The sequence below is a fragment of the Stegostoma tigrinum genome, chromosome 14, assembly GCF_030684315.1.
Source record: "Stegostoma tigrinum isolate sSteTig4 chromosome 14, sSteTig4.hap1, whole genome shotgun sequence".
NCBI lineage: Eukaryota > Metazoa > Chordata > Chondrichthyes > Orectolobiformes > Stegostomatidae > Stegostoma > Stegostoma tigrinum.
The window spans coordinates 10,021,405-10,038,135 of NC_081367.1; the positions used below are offsets into that span (position 1 = coordinate 10,021,405).

Genomic DNA, 16,731 nt, shown 5'->3' on the forward strand with positions numbered 1-16,731 from the left:
ATGGTCAACAAATGCTGGCCTTGCCTGTGTTGCCCAAATTCTAAAGTGTAAATGAAAAGAAAAGCTTAGACCAAGATACTTCACACCCCCTTGTCATAGCTGTGACAAGCTCCTCACTAGTGCTAACTGTCCAGGTCCTCCTGTACAATTGTTTGACCCCAAAGACCCCCTAGAAGATGGTGGTGAGGCAGCTCAGCACGTATCTCTTAGCTGAAGTTAAATTCATATCCCGTGACTAATCGCCTCAACTTTCAGGAGACAGTGAGTAGAAATGGTAAAGTTACCGATGACGTACATGTTACAAAGCGCTAGCATTCAGGATTGGCCGTAGCCAGGAGAAGACCCCCACCCAAGGGTAGGGTACACGAGGTAAAGGCCACCCAGAAGAATAAAGAATGGCACCAAGTGTTTTATAATGCAAAGATTTTGACTTTTATTTCCATGTAAGTCAGGATCTAACCCCCTGTCATTAATCATCCTCTATGGTTGCAGTTTCCATGGTAACCATTAAATTTTGCCTGCACTGGCAGTAATTTTTAATAAAACGACAATTGCATTCAGAATCCAAGATTATCATCATCTTCCAGACAAACGCCAATCAGTAACCTCAGCACGTATCTCTTAGCTGAAGTTAAATTCGTATCCTGTGACTAATCACCTCAAATTTCAGGATACAGTGAGTAGAAATGGTAAAGTTACTGATGATGTCCATGATGCAAAGCCCCAGTTTGGATAATTGGGATGAGTTAATTGCTGTGATCTTTATTCAGACCATCACACTGTTTCGAGACAGCATCCTCACCGGTGATTGTTAGCTCCTCGATGTTAGCACGTGTGCGTATGTGAGAAAAAGGTGACGGGCTGTTCGATGCCTTATCGGCTGAATAATATATTTTAATTTTATTAAAAATGCTACATTCTAAAATTAAAAACACATAAAGAAGTCAGGTCATATTCTTAAGGCAGTTTACGGAGCTATCCTGGCTGTCTGAAACCTGCTCAAGTAGCTGTTTACAGGTATTTAGAGTAGATTAGATTCCCTACGGTGTGGAAACAGGTCCTTCGGCCCAACAAGTCCACACTGCCCCTTGAAGCATCCCACCAAGACCCATCCCCCTTGTAACCCACACAACCCTGAACATTACGGGCAATTTAGCATGGCCAATCCACCTAGCCTGCACATCTTTGGACTGTGGGAGGAAACCAGAGCACCCGGAGAAAACCCACGCAGGCACAGGGAGAATGTCTGTGTGGAGTTTGCGCGTCGCCCGAGGGAGGAATCGAACCCGGGTCTCTGGCGCTGTGAGGCTGCAGTGCTAACTGCTGAGCCACTGTGCCGCCCATCATAAAAACACAAAGTTATGTCAAGGGTAGAAAGGGGAACTAGACCAGTGGCCATCCTGTCTTCCAAAAAGAACCAGCAACAGAGTTCCAAGTCAATGAAGCAGTGTTTTATGTATATTCCAGCCCCCAGACTGTAACCCCCATAGCTGTTGCTTTCTCATCGTGTGCGGATATAGGCATAAAGCTGCTCAGAGACCTAAGGGAATCATTTGCATAAGGACCCGGTGAAACATGGCCTTCCGGAACCCCAGGGTAGGATGATCTAAGGATACAGATTGGGCCAATTTGGATTGAGTTGGGGGGATACATCTTCACATAGAGAACGGTGAGCCTGTAGTATTCGCTGCCACAGAAAGTGGCCGAAGCCAAAGCATTGAATGTCTTCACGCCGGAGTTGTTTTCTTATGAAATTGATGGTTCAGGATGAATATTAGCTAGGACACCAGGAGAATCCTTCTTCAAAAAACTGAATTACTGAATTAATTGGGTTAGAGTGAGACCTTTTGGAAGCTTTTTCAAGGAAGTGATACGCATCTTGAACATAGACATTTTTACTGACAAAGTGCATGTGGGGGGAAATGATTATAAAATGTTGGCAGAGATGTGTAAATATGCTTTCAATTGCTTTGTGATTATATTACTCATGGATTATGCTTGATAGGTATGATCACTAGCCATTTGTTTTGATCTTTCCACCTGATAACTAAACCCATAGACCATTCCATCTTCCACACTGCTGCTCTCACCCTTCTCTATTTTTCTAAGCAGCCTGTTCAGAGATGTTATTACACAGCTCTGGGGCCAGTGGGACTTGAGGTCCCAGTCCAATGATAGGGACACTACCACTGCACGATAAGAGCACCCCTAAATGTCTAACTGAAAGGGTAGACAGGAGATAGTAGGAACTGCAGATGCGGCAGAATCTGAGACAACCAAATGTAGAGCTGGATGAACACAGAAGGCCAAGCAGCATCAGAGGAGCAGGAAGGCTGACGTTTCGGGTCTAGGCCCTTCTTCAGAAAATTTGCTGAAGAAGGGTCTAGACCCGAAATGTCAGCCTTCCTGCTCCTCTGATGCTGCTTGGCCTTCTGTGTTCATCCAGCTCCACACCTTGTTATCTCAGGGTAGACAGGAGCCCCAATTTAATGACTTCTCTGAAAAACAGCACCTCCTCTCTGGAGTACCAGCCTGAGCCAAATGGGACTGGACCATTCTGCTTCAGAGGCAAGAATACAAACTGAGCCATGGATGTAACCATCAGCACCAACCCTTTTTGGACACATTTTTCCAGAATTCTACCTCCCGTTTCTGAAATGCCTCGATATATCTTGCTCCTATTATTGTGATCAGATGGGATGGCAATTGTTTGAATGTTGCACTAACACAACTTTTCCATTGTTTGTCTCTCTTTGTTCTTTTGCAGCAATTGTTAATCCAAAGCAGCCCAAGGAGGCCCCCAAGAGTTTCAACTTTGACTATTCCTACTGGTCCCACACCACGGTATGTAGCCTCCTGAGACCCCAGTGTGTAGAACAGAAGGAAGTAAGCAGAGATAGTTTGGTCCAGCCCCTGCGGTGCCCACCTTTTCCAAAATGCTTAACAACTCAACCACCACCAAATCACCCGTTTGACAAACTAAGCAATGGACAGTTTACAAGTATTGCTCCCTAACAACCCAGCTGTTCAGGTTTCTTAACAAGTTCAAATCCTGCCAAAGCAGATGGTGAAATTTGAATTCAGTAAAAATATGGAATTGGGAGTCTAATGATGATCACAAAATCATTGTTGATTGTTGGGGAAGCAAAAAACCCACTAATGTCCTTTCAAGAAGGAAACTGCCAACGTGTGACTTCAGGCCCATAGCAGAGTGGTTCATTCTTAACTGCCCTCTGGGCAATTAGGGATGGGTAATAAATGCTGTCTAGCCAGTGATGCCCTTGTTGCCTGAATGGATAAAACAAAAGAAGGGAAGGGTAAGGAACGAGGGAGAGGATTAAATTAAAATGGAGTTGGAGAGGAAATTAATGCATTCCATCTGCTACAAAGTCCACTTCTGTTGAAATGCCTCAAGGGTATTGATGGGCACCACATGCTCCCGTTCCAAGACATGGGCATAGTCACAGAGAACGGGCAGATGGTCAGGAACTGCAAACCCTTACTCGTCCTGCTGCCTGGCCCTATTCATAAGGGCCCGGCTCCTGAAACTTTCCAATCAATCTGTTCAGAGATGCTCTGTCACATCTCCAGAGAAGGGGGAGTTGAACCCAAGCCCCCTAGCCGAGAGGTAGGGACACTGCCACTGCACCATAAACACCCAGTTTTGATACAATGTGTATCATCTTCTCTCAAACCATTCTGGTGCTGTTCTGGTTGACAGTCAAAGGAAACTGCATTTCTAATACTATATTACCCCGAGCTGAACCTACCACTATTGCTAGCTATTGAATTGTCAGTATATATTCTCTATATAATCAATTCTGTATCTATTGTATGCTGTGTAAATCCCGAATGTGTTTGACAAGACAGTGTAAAGAAACTTTACTCAATGTCGGACATGTACTGCCCCTGACCTGGTAGTGTTTGTTGAGCGTATGCCTCCTTGTTAGTGATTGATTTTCCTAAATATTTATCATCGCATAAAGTAACAATCCCTCCCCCGTACAAATGAACCTCCAAATTTAGAGGTCACCTTTGATGTTATTATCGCTTTTTCAGAGAAGAATGTATTACACTTGGAGCTGGTGCATGACAGGAGAGTGAACAGAGTTTTTGACTGAGGAGGCTGAGTCTTATTCTAACGATGACCATTTTCTGCCTTCATCCAGCCGGCCGACATCAATTATGCCTCGCAGCAGCAGGTATACCGAGACATTGGGGAGGAGATGCTCGAACATGCCTTCGAAGGATACAACGTCTGCATCTTCGCCTATGGACAGACTGGGGCAGGAAAGTCCTATACCATGATGGGCAAACAGGAAAAGGAGCAGCAGGGAATTATCCCACAGGTAAAACCCAGGATGCTGCTAACAGAGGCTGCCCAGCATTCCCCATACAGGCTGTTCCTCCCGTACAGGCCATGAAGCACTGTGTCCACCATGTACTCGCTGTGTCCTCAGCACAGGCCGTGTACTCTCTGTGTCCCCAGTACAGGCAGTGTACTCTCTGTATCCCCCGCACAGACAGTGTACTCTCTGTGTCCCCCGCACAGACAGTGTACTCGCTGTGTCCCCAGCACAGGCCGTGTACTCTCTGTGTCCCCAGTACAGGCAGTGTACTCTCTGTGTCCCCAGTACAGGCAGTGTACTCTCTGTATCCCCCGCACAGACAGTGTACTCGCTGTGTCCCCAATACAGGCCATGCACTCGCTGTGTCCCCAATACAGGCTGTGTGCTCATTTATCCTCCAGTTCAGGGTATACTGTTGATCAGTCTGTAACTTCCAACCTTTGCTCCATGGATACATGAGAAGCTGGGCTCATTTAAAAGAGCCTGCCCATTTCAATGGCAATTTCATTCATATGATGAAGAGTCTAACTGTGAGATGCAATTCGTAAATGTGAGCCCGGACTTGGTTCTTTGAGATGTAGTGCTGCTGCTGTCGTTGATAAACGATTTGGTGTGGTTCCCCTGGGACAGGCAATTTCTTGGGTGAATGCTGAGCTGGGGAAGCACATCGGCACCACCTGGTGTTGCTGCTGAGTGCTGCCACATTAAAACCAACTCTCACCTCAGGATTCAAACAGAATATAAGAAAGTCCCACGGGCCTGTACCCAGCTCAATGAGATAAGCCATGACCACAAGACGGTACCATTCTGGAAGCTACTATATGGGCACGGTTTGTGCGCATTGCATCTCATTTAAACCTTAAAATTTCCACTTAAAATATAGACCGCTGTTGCATCTCCCTTAAAACCTGTTTTCTTTCCTATCTCTATGCCACAGAAAGTGCACAGTGATTTTATGAGAACCCATAATATATAGTCCAGTCTCTGAAGAGATTGTCAAAACGTTCATAATGTCACAATGTTAAAGTACAATTAACTAACTGTAAATTTTCAAAAAATCACCAAGCCGATTTGAATCCAAAACACCAGATGTCTAGGTTTGAGGTGCTTGTTGGTGCAAAACAAACTGGGTTTTAGATAATGGAGATTATTTTACCCAGCATCCATTGCAATAGAGAAACCCCACTATCTGTGGGATTAAATGTTTGCGCAGCTCTATCCAGAGGTAGAGCACTTTCTCTGCTGCTTTGGATACTGGATAAAGACCTCTCTATTCCACAAAAACCAGGAAGTGCACTGAACCGAACTGTTCATCTCACAAGATGGGCTACAACCTCCAGTCTGTGGCATTTTCTTGCTGATCGTTGGATTAAAATCCTGCCACTGTGTGCCCTTTCCTCCATCACTCCGATGCAACGTCAGCCAATCACTCTCAGCGAAGAGCTACAATTGCTTGTGTTGCAGTGGGAGGGGTGTTTCACATCGTGGGATAGATGGGTGTTATGTCTCAGGTCGTCTTTAAATATGGGGTTATGGGCATCTCAGCATTTTGGTAGGGAGTCTCTGAGATTTCTAGGTGAGGGATGTCTGAGGAAGACAGGGAGAAAGGGAAGCTGACAATGATTTGGGCAACGGGGTGGGGGGCAGGGCTGGGCTTGGGAAGTGAGCCCTTTATAGAATCAGGAGCAGCAACAGCATTGACCAAGAGTGAAAATAGCCCCGAAAGAGGAGTTCCAGTGAGGCAGAAGCACAAAGGGAGAAAGGCAGAGGGAGGAGTATCGTAAATTGAAGGCAATGCAACTGTGGGATTCCACAGCACATGTTTCCATAAAAGGGCATTAAGTGCACAGTTAGAACACACTAGGCCAAAGTGGAAACTCAATGAACAGAATAAACTGGGTTCATATCCTACTGACAAGCCACTAGAATTAGACAAAATCCATGGGGTGGGAATAAAAAGAAGGAATTCTGTCAGAGATACAGTGAACCCCAGAATCTTTGGCCCATCTAAACACCGCACAAACGTTGATCATTCTGAAAATAAGGACAAAATAAAGAACACCTGAAGCAAGTTCTTCAGGTGTCCTGAGTTTACAAGGTTCACTATAGATCTGGATTATATTTATTTTACATTGACTTATCTCTATTTCTTCCTTTACCCAGCTGTGTGAAGATCTCTTTGCCCGAATTAATGACAGTACGAATGCCAACCTCTCATACTCTGTGGAGGTAAGTATAGGAGACGACACAGTACACTTTCTATCTGACATGTGGCTGAGATTCTTTGCAGCATGCATGCCTGATACATCTTATATCATAGAATTTGCTTTAAAATAATCTCATACTATGGCAAATCAAGTAATCACTCTCCGGGCGTCGGTATAGATCCTATTCGGACAGAGATGAGCGTCCACCGTCGAAAGGACTCCATTGCAAAATATCTTTAGCCTGTTCATTTCCTAATGGCAAGGGACTAGAAACAAAAATTGCTCCGAATTCAGAGGCCGAGAATGCGCTAATGTTATAGAGGGAGAGAGGATATTGGTAAGAATGTGGTACTCGGCATCAAGTTATACCCGGCTCAGGAATATTTGACTGAGTACTATCATCATTGGGGTTCTGAATGAGGGAGTATTCCAATCCACTAACGTCCACTACCTTGACCAGATACAACTGCGAGAACAATGGCACGGTGGCTCAGTGGTTAGCACTGCAGCCTCACAGCACCAGGGACCCAGGTTTAATTCCAACCTCAGGCGACTGCCTGTCCAGAGTTTGCACATTCTCCCTGTGTCTGCTTGGGTTTCCATTGTGTGCGCTGGTTCCCTCCCACAGCCCAAAGATGTGGAGTTTAGGTGGATTGGCCGTGCTAAATTGCCCATAGTGTTCAAGGGATGTGTAGATTAGGTGGGTTACAGGGGGATGGATCTAGGTGAGATGGTCTGAGGTTCGGTTTGGACTTGTTGGGACAAAGGGCCTGTTTCCACATTGCAGGGATTCTATGATTGCAAGGTTAACATTGGAAAATGTCCTAAGGCACTACATAGAAATATGATCAGACAAAGGTCATCATTAAGTCAAAATATTAAGTGCAAATTGAGGGTTTTAGGGAGAAAATTCCAGAGCTCAAGGTTTCAGCAACTGACGGCTTGGTTTCCAGTAGGAGGACAAAGAACATGAGAGATGTGTAGAAGGTCAGAATCGGAAGAACACTGAGTTCTCTTAAAGCTTTAAGGCTGGAGTGGATTGTAAAGATAGGGACTGAAATGACTGTGAGGGGATTTGAATGCAGAATTTTAAAACACCAGTGTTGCAGAACCAGTAAAGGTAAACAGGCACAAGGATAATGGGTAAAACACACTTGGTGTGAGTTAGGAGATAGACAGCGATGTTTTGGATGAGGTGACATTTAGGAAATGTGAAGGACTCAAAGACACTGGAATCATCAAGAATGGAGATGGCCATAGCTTGAGACAAGGGTTCTGGCAGCTGATGAGCTGGAGTGAGAGAGAAAAAAGTGATGATACGGAGGAGTGCAGAGATAAGTGATGTTACTGAGGGAATACAGAGATAAGTGATGTTACTGAAGGAATACAGAGATAAGTGATGTTACTGAGGGATTGCAGAGATAATTGATGTTAATGAGGGGGTGCTGAGATAAGGGATGTTACTGAGGGTGTGCTGAGATAAGGGATGTTACTGAGGGTGTGCTGAGATAAGGGATGTTACTGAGGGGGTGCTGAGATGAGTGATGTTACTGAGGGTGTGCAGAGATAAGTGATGTTACTGAGGGGGTGCTGAGATAAGGGATGTTACTGAGGGTGTGCAGAGATAAGTGATGTTACTGAGAGGGTGCTGAGATAAGGGATGTTACTGAGGGGGGTACTGAGATAAGTGATGTTACTGAGGGTTTGCAGAGATAAGTGATGTTACTGACGGGGTGCTGAGATAAGGGATGTTACTGAGGGGGTGCTGAGATAAGTGCTGTTACTGAGGGGGTGCTGAGATAAGGGATGTTACTGAGGGTGTGCAGAGATAAGGGATGTTACTGAGGGTTTGCAGAGATAAGTGCTGTTACTGAGGGGGTGCTGAGATAAGTGCTGTTACTGAGGGGGTGCTGAGATAAGTGATATTACTGAGGGTGTGCAGAGATAAGGGATGTTACTGAGGGTGTGCTGAGATAAGGGATGTTACTGAGGGATTGCAGAGATAAGTGATATTACTGAGGGGGTGCTGAGATAAGGGATGTTACTGAGGGTTTGCAGAGATAAGTGATGTTACTGAGGGGGTGCAGAGATAAGTGATGTTACTGAGCGGGTACAGAGATAGATGATGTTACTGAGGTATGCGACTTTAATAGGGCTCCTGGAGGCCAACAGTTCAGTTGGAACATAGTAATGGAATACGGGAGGAGGATGGGATCCTTGGTGCACATACAAGGTTTGTAGCAGCTGCTGAGACAATGGATTTATATTTCTCAATATGTAATTGAAGCAGTGTGCATCATCCATGGAAATTAACCTAACAACAAGGAGTCAGAGGAGGATCGAGGGATGGGATAATCAGTTGGAGCTGGATGGTTGACGATATTCTTATAATAGCCGAATGAGCAATGCCAACAAGGAACGCTATGTCAATGAGGGGGTTATTCTTTAGCTCAGTTTGCTGGATGGCTGGTTGCACTGCATAGAGAATCCAAAAGCACAGGTTCAATTCGCAATTAAGCTAAGACCATCATTCCTGAAGCCGACATTACTTGAAACCATACGTTGAAGTGCTCAGCTGCTTCTGCTCTATACACTCAGGGTAAACCTTCATTGATAGAGAATAGACAAGAGGACCTTTATGTCCCTCCCAAGGAAAATGTCCTCCAGGTGACTGTGTTTTGTTCACTTGTGCATGATCTTCTTGCTGTGTTTGCTTTCCAGGTCAGTTACATGGAGATTTACTGTGAACGTGTGCGAGACCTACTAAACCCCAAGAACAAAGGGAACCTTCGTGTTCGGGAGCATCCCATCCTCGGCCCTTATGTGGAGGATCTCTCCAAACTTGCTGTCACCTCCTACAATGACATTTCAGACCTCATGGATTCTGGCAACAAAGCTAGGTACTGTTATCTCCAGCCAATGGGAATACGAGATCACAAGACAAATACAGATCATTGTCATCCTCTAACATCCCGCTAGTTCCATTAAAGTTTGAATTATTGATAAATTATAGGAGTCAATCTCTAATCATTAATCTACAGCATGTCTAGACAAGTGGAAAATACCTCTTGATAAGGGGCCACACCAAAGATTATTGTAAGAGTTGCTGTGTTGGTGGGGGGGGGGGGGTGGTAACAATTATTACAGATAAAGGGTTTGTCATGTGGCAAGGTATAATGGTAATGACACTGCTGACTAATCTAGCTACTCATATTCTGGGCTAATGCATTCTGGGGTTACAAATTCAAATCCCGCCCTGGTGGATAGTTCAACTTGACTTCAATTTTTTAAAAAATTGGGAATTAAAAGCTAACTTAATGTGGCCGCCATCAAGTGCTGTAAAGAAGAAAACTATTTCATTGATGCCCTTTAGAAAATAAAACCTACCATTCATACCAGTATGGCTGGCATGTGTCTCCGCAGTGCATTTGACTGCTAACTACCCTCTGGGGAATTAGGAATGAGCAATAAATACTGAAACTGCCAGTGACACCCACATTCCATGAATAAACATTGATATGGTTTTATATATAGCTAGCTGAGTATAGAGATAAATAGGTATTTTTCAATTTAGCAAGCTGTAGCTAATGGAGTGCCACAGAGATCAATGCTGGAGCCTCCACTGTATATAATCTATGTCAATGATTTGAGGGATGACACTGAATTTCACTGATGAAACTTACATAGACAGGAAAATAAGCTATCCAAAGGAGATTGAGTGATAACAAAGGAATACAGAGAGTGTGATTAAGCAGATGACAATTCAGCAGAAGTAGCATACTGGGAAAATGTGAACCTGCCCATTTTGGCAGGACAAGTAATAAGGCAGAACAATAGTTACAGCGAAAACAACAACAGAACTCAATGGTATAGAAAAGATCTGGATGCCCTGCTACCAATGTGCAGACTCTCAGAAGTTGTGTGCATTCCAGTTGTCACGTTGACACATTGCCTTATGCATACAGAAGCCTGGTGCATGCATCACAAGAAGTTAGTATGCAGACACGGCAAGTATTAAGGAGGCAAAGAGCTGTTGTTATTTATTGCAAAGTGAGGTGGAAGATAGAGTATGGAAGGCTTACTGCAGATGCCCAGTGCCTTGATGAGACTGTATCTAGAGTATTGTGTATAGCTTTGACCTTCTTATTAAAAAAAAGGATATAATTGAGTTTGATGAAGTTCTGAGACAGTTCCCTCAACTCATTCCTAGGATGGATGGATTATCTTATGAGGAAATGTTGAACAGGTTTGGCCGATATCCATTGGAATTTGGAAGTATATATGGTCATCTCATAGAAGCACAGCAGATCCTGAGGGAATTGGATAGTGTGTGCACAGGAGAATGTTTCTTCATGTGGGAAAGACTAGAGCTAGAGGACATGTTTTAAGAATCAGAGGTCTGCCATTTAAATCTGAGATGAGAAGAATGGGTCTTTCTCTCAGAGTTGGTAAGTCCATGCGATTCTCTTTACTGGAAAGTCTGGATCATTGAATTTATTAAAGGCTGCGTCGCTGAGACAATTAATGGATAAGGGAGTTCCAGTGTTTTAACCCAGTGACAGTGAAGGAGTAGCAATATGTTTCTGAGTCAGGTTGGAGTGTGGCAGATAGTAGCGTGCCCATGTATCTGCTGCTGCCCTTGTCCTTCCAAATAGAAGTGGTCACAGGTTTGGAAGGTGATGTAGAAAGACCCTTTGTTAATGACTTAATCTAGCTTCAGTGCCTGGCTGGAAGATAGGTATGAGGTAGAGAAAGCCTGGAAATGCCTATAGAAGTCAATTAAGAAAACAAAGTATTAACCTGTGGTCAGAGATGACGATGAAAAAATTGGCAGTGTAAGGGATGAATGCAAGTGAGAGAATGCCCCGTGATGCAGTGAATGTGAAAGAGGGGGAGGCCGTACTCTGGTGCTTATCTTCTTTTCTCTTTCCTCAGGACTGTGGCTGCCACGAACATGAATGAGACGAGCAGTCGATCTCACGCTGTGTTCAACATCATCTTCACACAGAAAGCACATGACACCATCCCAGAAACAACCTCTGAGAAGGTAAAGGAGACCTGTGTGGTTTGGATGTCAGTGGATTGAAAGTCAAATCCGGTCAAATCTAGCCCAGTGACAACTCTAGGTTGAGGTTCTGCTAGTTCTGATGCAAGACTAAAGAGCGCAGTTACCAAAAACCACTTTCCACTTCTGTAGGTTGTGATTTAAATCTGTTTCATTTAGATAGGACATGGATCTTGACCTCTCGATGGAGAATTTTCCCACGTTTAAACCTGATTTTCGAACCTGCTCGTACAGATCAGCTGAAAACTATTGCTAGCCTTTGAGTGAACTTATTCCAGGCTGTCTGACAGGATTCCTGGTGAGCAGTAGTAGCCCAGCCGTGAGAAAACAGCAAATTTAAATGGAATGTTCTTACCATCATGTAAAGCTCTATCTCCTGTAGCATAATCTATATTAAGTCCCATTCACACCACTGTTATCGTTACTGATATATGTTGGCACTGTACCCATCAAAGCATTACTTTTAAACTTCCCACCTACACTGTCAAGTATTACCATGACCTCACTCTTCCCAATCTCTGTAACCGCCTCCAGCCCCATAACCCTCAATATAAGTCTGCACACTTGTGCTCCTATAAATTCATAAAAAATAGGAGCAGCGGTGGGCTCTTTGACCTTTCATGTCAGTTCTACTGTTCTTTAAGATATAAGTATTATGTATATATATATAATTTATTCTCACAAGTATTCGATGTAAAAACACAGTGAAAAGTGTGTATCTTCACCCTATGTACATAGCACCGTTCACATTAACTTAGAAGAAGGTAAGAAGAAAATAGATAACTTAGAGAGTTCAGCTTTCCTTTCCACTGCCACTGTCCTCGACATTCCTTTGACACTGTCCCACTCCGGCATTTTCAGCCCTTGTCATGCTGCTGCCAGTGTCCCACTCTCGGCTACCTCAACGGCCCAATCTCACCACCTCTGCCTCACCAGCCCTCGGTCGCTGGCCCACCCTTGATCCTCCGCCATTGCTCTGGCCCAGGGTCAATCCACTATTGTTGCAGGACACAACCCGTGCATTCAGCCCCCACCACGTGTTTCCCTTTGTGACCCGGCTCCTGCCCACCTCCTTGGGTAGGCTGTTAGAAGGGGTATCGGGAAGGATAGAATTACTACAGAGAGAGAGAGAGAAGAAGGGGCTGAAGAAAAAAGAAAGGACAAAAGGAGGAAAGAGAACTGGCGAGCAGAGTGGAGCTCCGAATCTGTTACAGATCTTCTCTTACATATCAGAGTCAAGTCCTATCTGATTCATGGCCCCTGTGAAGCACTTTGGGATATCTTGTCAGTGTGCTATTACATTAAAGATGATATATAAATGCAAATTGTTAGCAAATGAAAGGGACTTCCAGGGCTTATAACTGGTTTAGAATTGGGAAAGAGAGCTACTTTTGCCCATCTGTATTTTTGATCTGTCTTGATCTCTCCAGACGTTCATTGATGTCTCTTTCCAGCCCATAGCTTGACTAGTCCCTGGGATTCTGGAAGTAAACTCTCTCCCTACGTTTTAAGACCCCAAATATTGTTTGTCACTGAGTGCACCAGGTGTCTTTCTCATTATTACCACCTAGTGTGAATCAAAGGGGAAGCCATTCTCATTTCCCACTCTATGCCTGGTGAGTAGGGAGGAATGACATCCTTCTCCATGCAGTCTTGGCTCATCCACAGATTCACAGTGTTGATACTGTGCTGAAGGAGGCCATTCAGCCCATTGTGCCTGCACTGGCCCTGAGCTTTCTGACTTTTTGTCCATCTCCTGCCGTTTCCCCAAACCATGCACTTTGTTTCTATTTTAAGTCCTCACAGACGAGGATGACTCTCTTCCACTCTCAAGGTGAGTCCATAGGTAGCTGTACAAATTGATACGGCTTCTCCAGGCTCTGTTACACTTGGGGCAGGTGGTGGTGGTCACGGGAAGGGGTGGATGTAGCATTTTTGTGGCAGTGTGGTCCTCTCGCTGCTTTCGCCTGGCTTCCACTTTCTCCCGACAACAAGTCTTGAGGTGCTCAATGCCTTCTTCGATGCTCCTCCTCCACTTTTGCCAGTCCTGGGCCGGTGATTCCTGGGTGTCTGTGGGAATGCTGCACTTCCCCAGTGAGACCTTTAGAGTATCCCTAAAGCACTCTGTCCACTTGCCATGTCAAAGTTGGGAGTAGAGCACCTGGGGAGTCTTGTGTTGGTCACGCAGGCAATGTGCGCAGCCCATTGCAGGCCATCATGGGTGTTCAGTGCCTTGATGCTGGGGATGTCGTCCTGGTCGAGAATGCTAGTGTTGTTGCATGTTTTCCCAGTGGATTCGCCGGATCTTGCATTGATGGTACTGCTCCAGCATAATCAGTGAATAAATCTGTCTTGAATGGCTCAGTTGAACCTGGCTCCTTCACATTTGCAGGCAGTGTGTTCCCTAACCCTGGACCCTAACCACTGTCTGTGCAAAAATAGTTTTGCACACCTCTGATTTCCTTCTTTTGCAAATCATTTCAAATCTGTGGCCACTGGTTCCCAATCTTCTTAAAAGTGGAGAATTTTCTCCCATTCCACCCTACTCAGATCCTCATGATTTTGAAATCTTCTATCAGGCCTCCTGTTGGCTTGTCCAAGGAGAATTATCCCAATTTCTCCAGTCCCATCCTCATAACTGAAGTTATCCATGGAACCAACCTCTTCTGCTCTCTCTCTCTCGCTCCAATCCTTCTGAAAGTACAGCAACAAAAACTGTACACAAAATGAGGGAATCAGGAAAATAAACAATGGGGTTAGGTTCTAAGTAACAGTGACTGCCCAGCAAGTGTTAGCACCCCTGGGATGGTTAGTCAACTCAGCTGGTTGGCAACACAGAGTAAACGCCAACAGATTGGGTTCAATTCCCATACTGACTGAGGTCACCATGAAGGACTCTCCTTCTCAACCTCTCCCGTCCCCTGAGGTGAAGTGGCCTTCAGGTTAAAGCACCAACAATCGTCTCTATAACAATGAAAGGGTAGCCCTGAGATGCACTGGGACTCTGGTGACTTTACCTAAACCTGAAGTTGAGATTAGGGAATCTCAGAGAGGCAAATGAGCCATTTCAAGTAATGTTAAGCTGCTTATTGGTTATCTGTTCAATGGCTGAAGTAAGATGAAGGCTCTCTTGCCAGTTATACTGCATGCTGTATCTCTATCATGCACCGGGAACAACTGTGCAGCAACAGACTCTGAGGCCAGATAGTCCCAGCTTAGAATGCCTGGATGTGGCACATAGAACTGGAGGAGATATATTGTGTTATACAGTAATATTGGGAAAAATTATGCTTTCTTTTATTAAATTGGAGAAAATTGTAATCAAATAAACATTTTTAAACTCATAATAGCCTTTGAGAAATTAGCAATGAATTTTCAATGTTTGGTGAATTCGCATCAAGAGGGGGATTGATATAGTGAGGATCTTCATTAGAAGAATGAAGGATGAACTCGGAAGGATTTTTTTTTCAGATACAAAGTTGTTCGAGCATGGAATGCTTTGTGATAATTGAGGCAGAGTCTACATCTGAAACAGTCCACTGTCTGAAACCCAGTGCTGGACAAGCTGTAGTTATCTGCCAATAAATATCAGGAAAACCAAAGCCACGATGTTCAGTCCCAGCCACAATCTCCACTCCCCAACAACTGGCTCCATCCCTCTCCCGAGCAGCCCTCTGAGGCTGAACTGACTGACTGTTTCATGAGCTTGGTGTCATAGTTCACCTTGAGATGAGCTGCCAATCACAAATCCAAGACTGGCTATTTCCCGATCACAGAAAGCATTTGAGGCCAAAACACTGAACAGTTTCAAAAAGGATTTCGATATAGTTCTTAGGGCTAAAAGGTTCAAAGGGTGTGGGGTGAAAGTAGGAACAGGATGCTGAGTTGGATGAATAGCTATGATCATGTTGAATGGTAGATCAGGTTTGAAGGGCTGAATAACCTACTCCAACTTCTATTTTCTACATTTCTATTTCCACCTCCATTACTTTGCCTGATTCATGCATCCACCCAGGCACATGCGCACACATGCACACACACGCACGTACCCCCACTCCTCCCAACTCATCTCATCTGTTATTCTTACCTTCAAACTTGATAATTCTAATGAATTCCTGGCTGGTCTCCCACACTCTACCCTCCACAAACTTCTGGTCATTCAAATCTCTGCTGCTTGTATCCTAACTCAAAGCAAATCCAATTCATCCATCCATCACCCCAATTCTTACGGACCTACACTAAATCGCAGCCCAGCAACATCCACAAGTACCTGAAATATTCCTCTGACTGCACCTCCTTCATCAACATAATTTTAATAGCTCCAGGGTTGGTGGCTGTTTCTTTATCAGTCTTTGCCCTAATTTCTGGAATTTCATCCCTAAACTGTTCAGCCCTGCTTTTTGCCTCTAAGACACTCCTTAAAATCTACGAGCTTTTCCCTTCCAGTAATGCACCATCCTAAAGTGAAACTATATTGTTTGTTTTTTTTTCACTGTCACTAGCTCAAAAAAACATGGAAATCTGTCCTGAGCAACACTATAGATGGACTTAACCACTTAGGCTATAGTGCTCTGTGAAATTGGCTTACCAAACCTTCTCCAGGGCAATTAAGGATGGGCATTGTTACAGCCAGGGTAGGGACAAGAGGCAGGGGGCTCATTTTCCATTCACACAGTGTGTTTATTTGAAAATAAAAACAATGCAGTGTGAAGCTGGAGAAACACAGCAGGCTAGGCAGCATCAGAGGAGCAGGAAAGTTCACATTTCGGGTGGGGGCGTTTGTGTTTTAACTCTGTGCTTTAATTGTAAGGAACAGGCAACTTCCAGCATTTTGTAAGTTTTAAGGAAAAGATGCATATTTATTGTCCAGCATCTACACCTCCATTCACACTCTCACTAATATGCACACACTCAAGGGGGGAAAAGAAATCAACTTGTGGCATCCATCAATGTTCTCAAAAGATTTCTTTGTTACATTTGGGTTCCCCTGGTGTATGTTCTAGATACAGACTTGTGATCCTTTATGTCTACAGAGGAATTACTCAAGATTAATCTCGAAGAACAGATGTTCTGTTGGTTTATGCTCACTACCAGATTTCTTTTGTTATAC

General features: G+C 44.3%; 1 protein-coding gene across 27 annotated transcripts in view; it reads left to right on the plus strand.

Moving 5' to 3' along the window:
• Positions 1 to 16,731, plus strand: part of kif1aa (kinesin family member 1Aa) — a 259,928-nt gene that overhangs the window by 92,813 nt on the left and 150,384 nt on the right. For all 27 annotated transcript variants that reach the window (XM_059650980.1, XM_048541717.2, XM_059650983.1 and 24 more), the window contains exons 3-7: positions 2,768 to 2,844; positions 4,170 to 4,349; positions 6,513 to 6,578; positions 9,278 to 9,456; positions 11,492 to 11,603. In XM_059650980.1, coding sequence (XP_059506963.1) covers positions 2,768 to 2,844; positions 4,170 to 4,349; positions 6,513 to 6,578; positions 9,278 to 9,456; positions 11,492 to 11,603 — 614 coding nt within the window. The remainder of the gene's footprint in view (positions 1 to 2,767; positions 2,845 to 4,169; positions 4,350 to 6,512; positions 6,579 to 9,277; positions 9,457 to 11,491; positions 11,604 to 16,731) is intronic.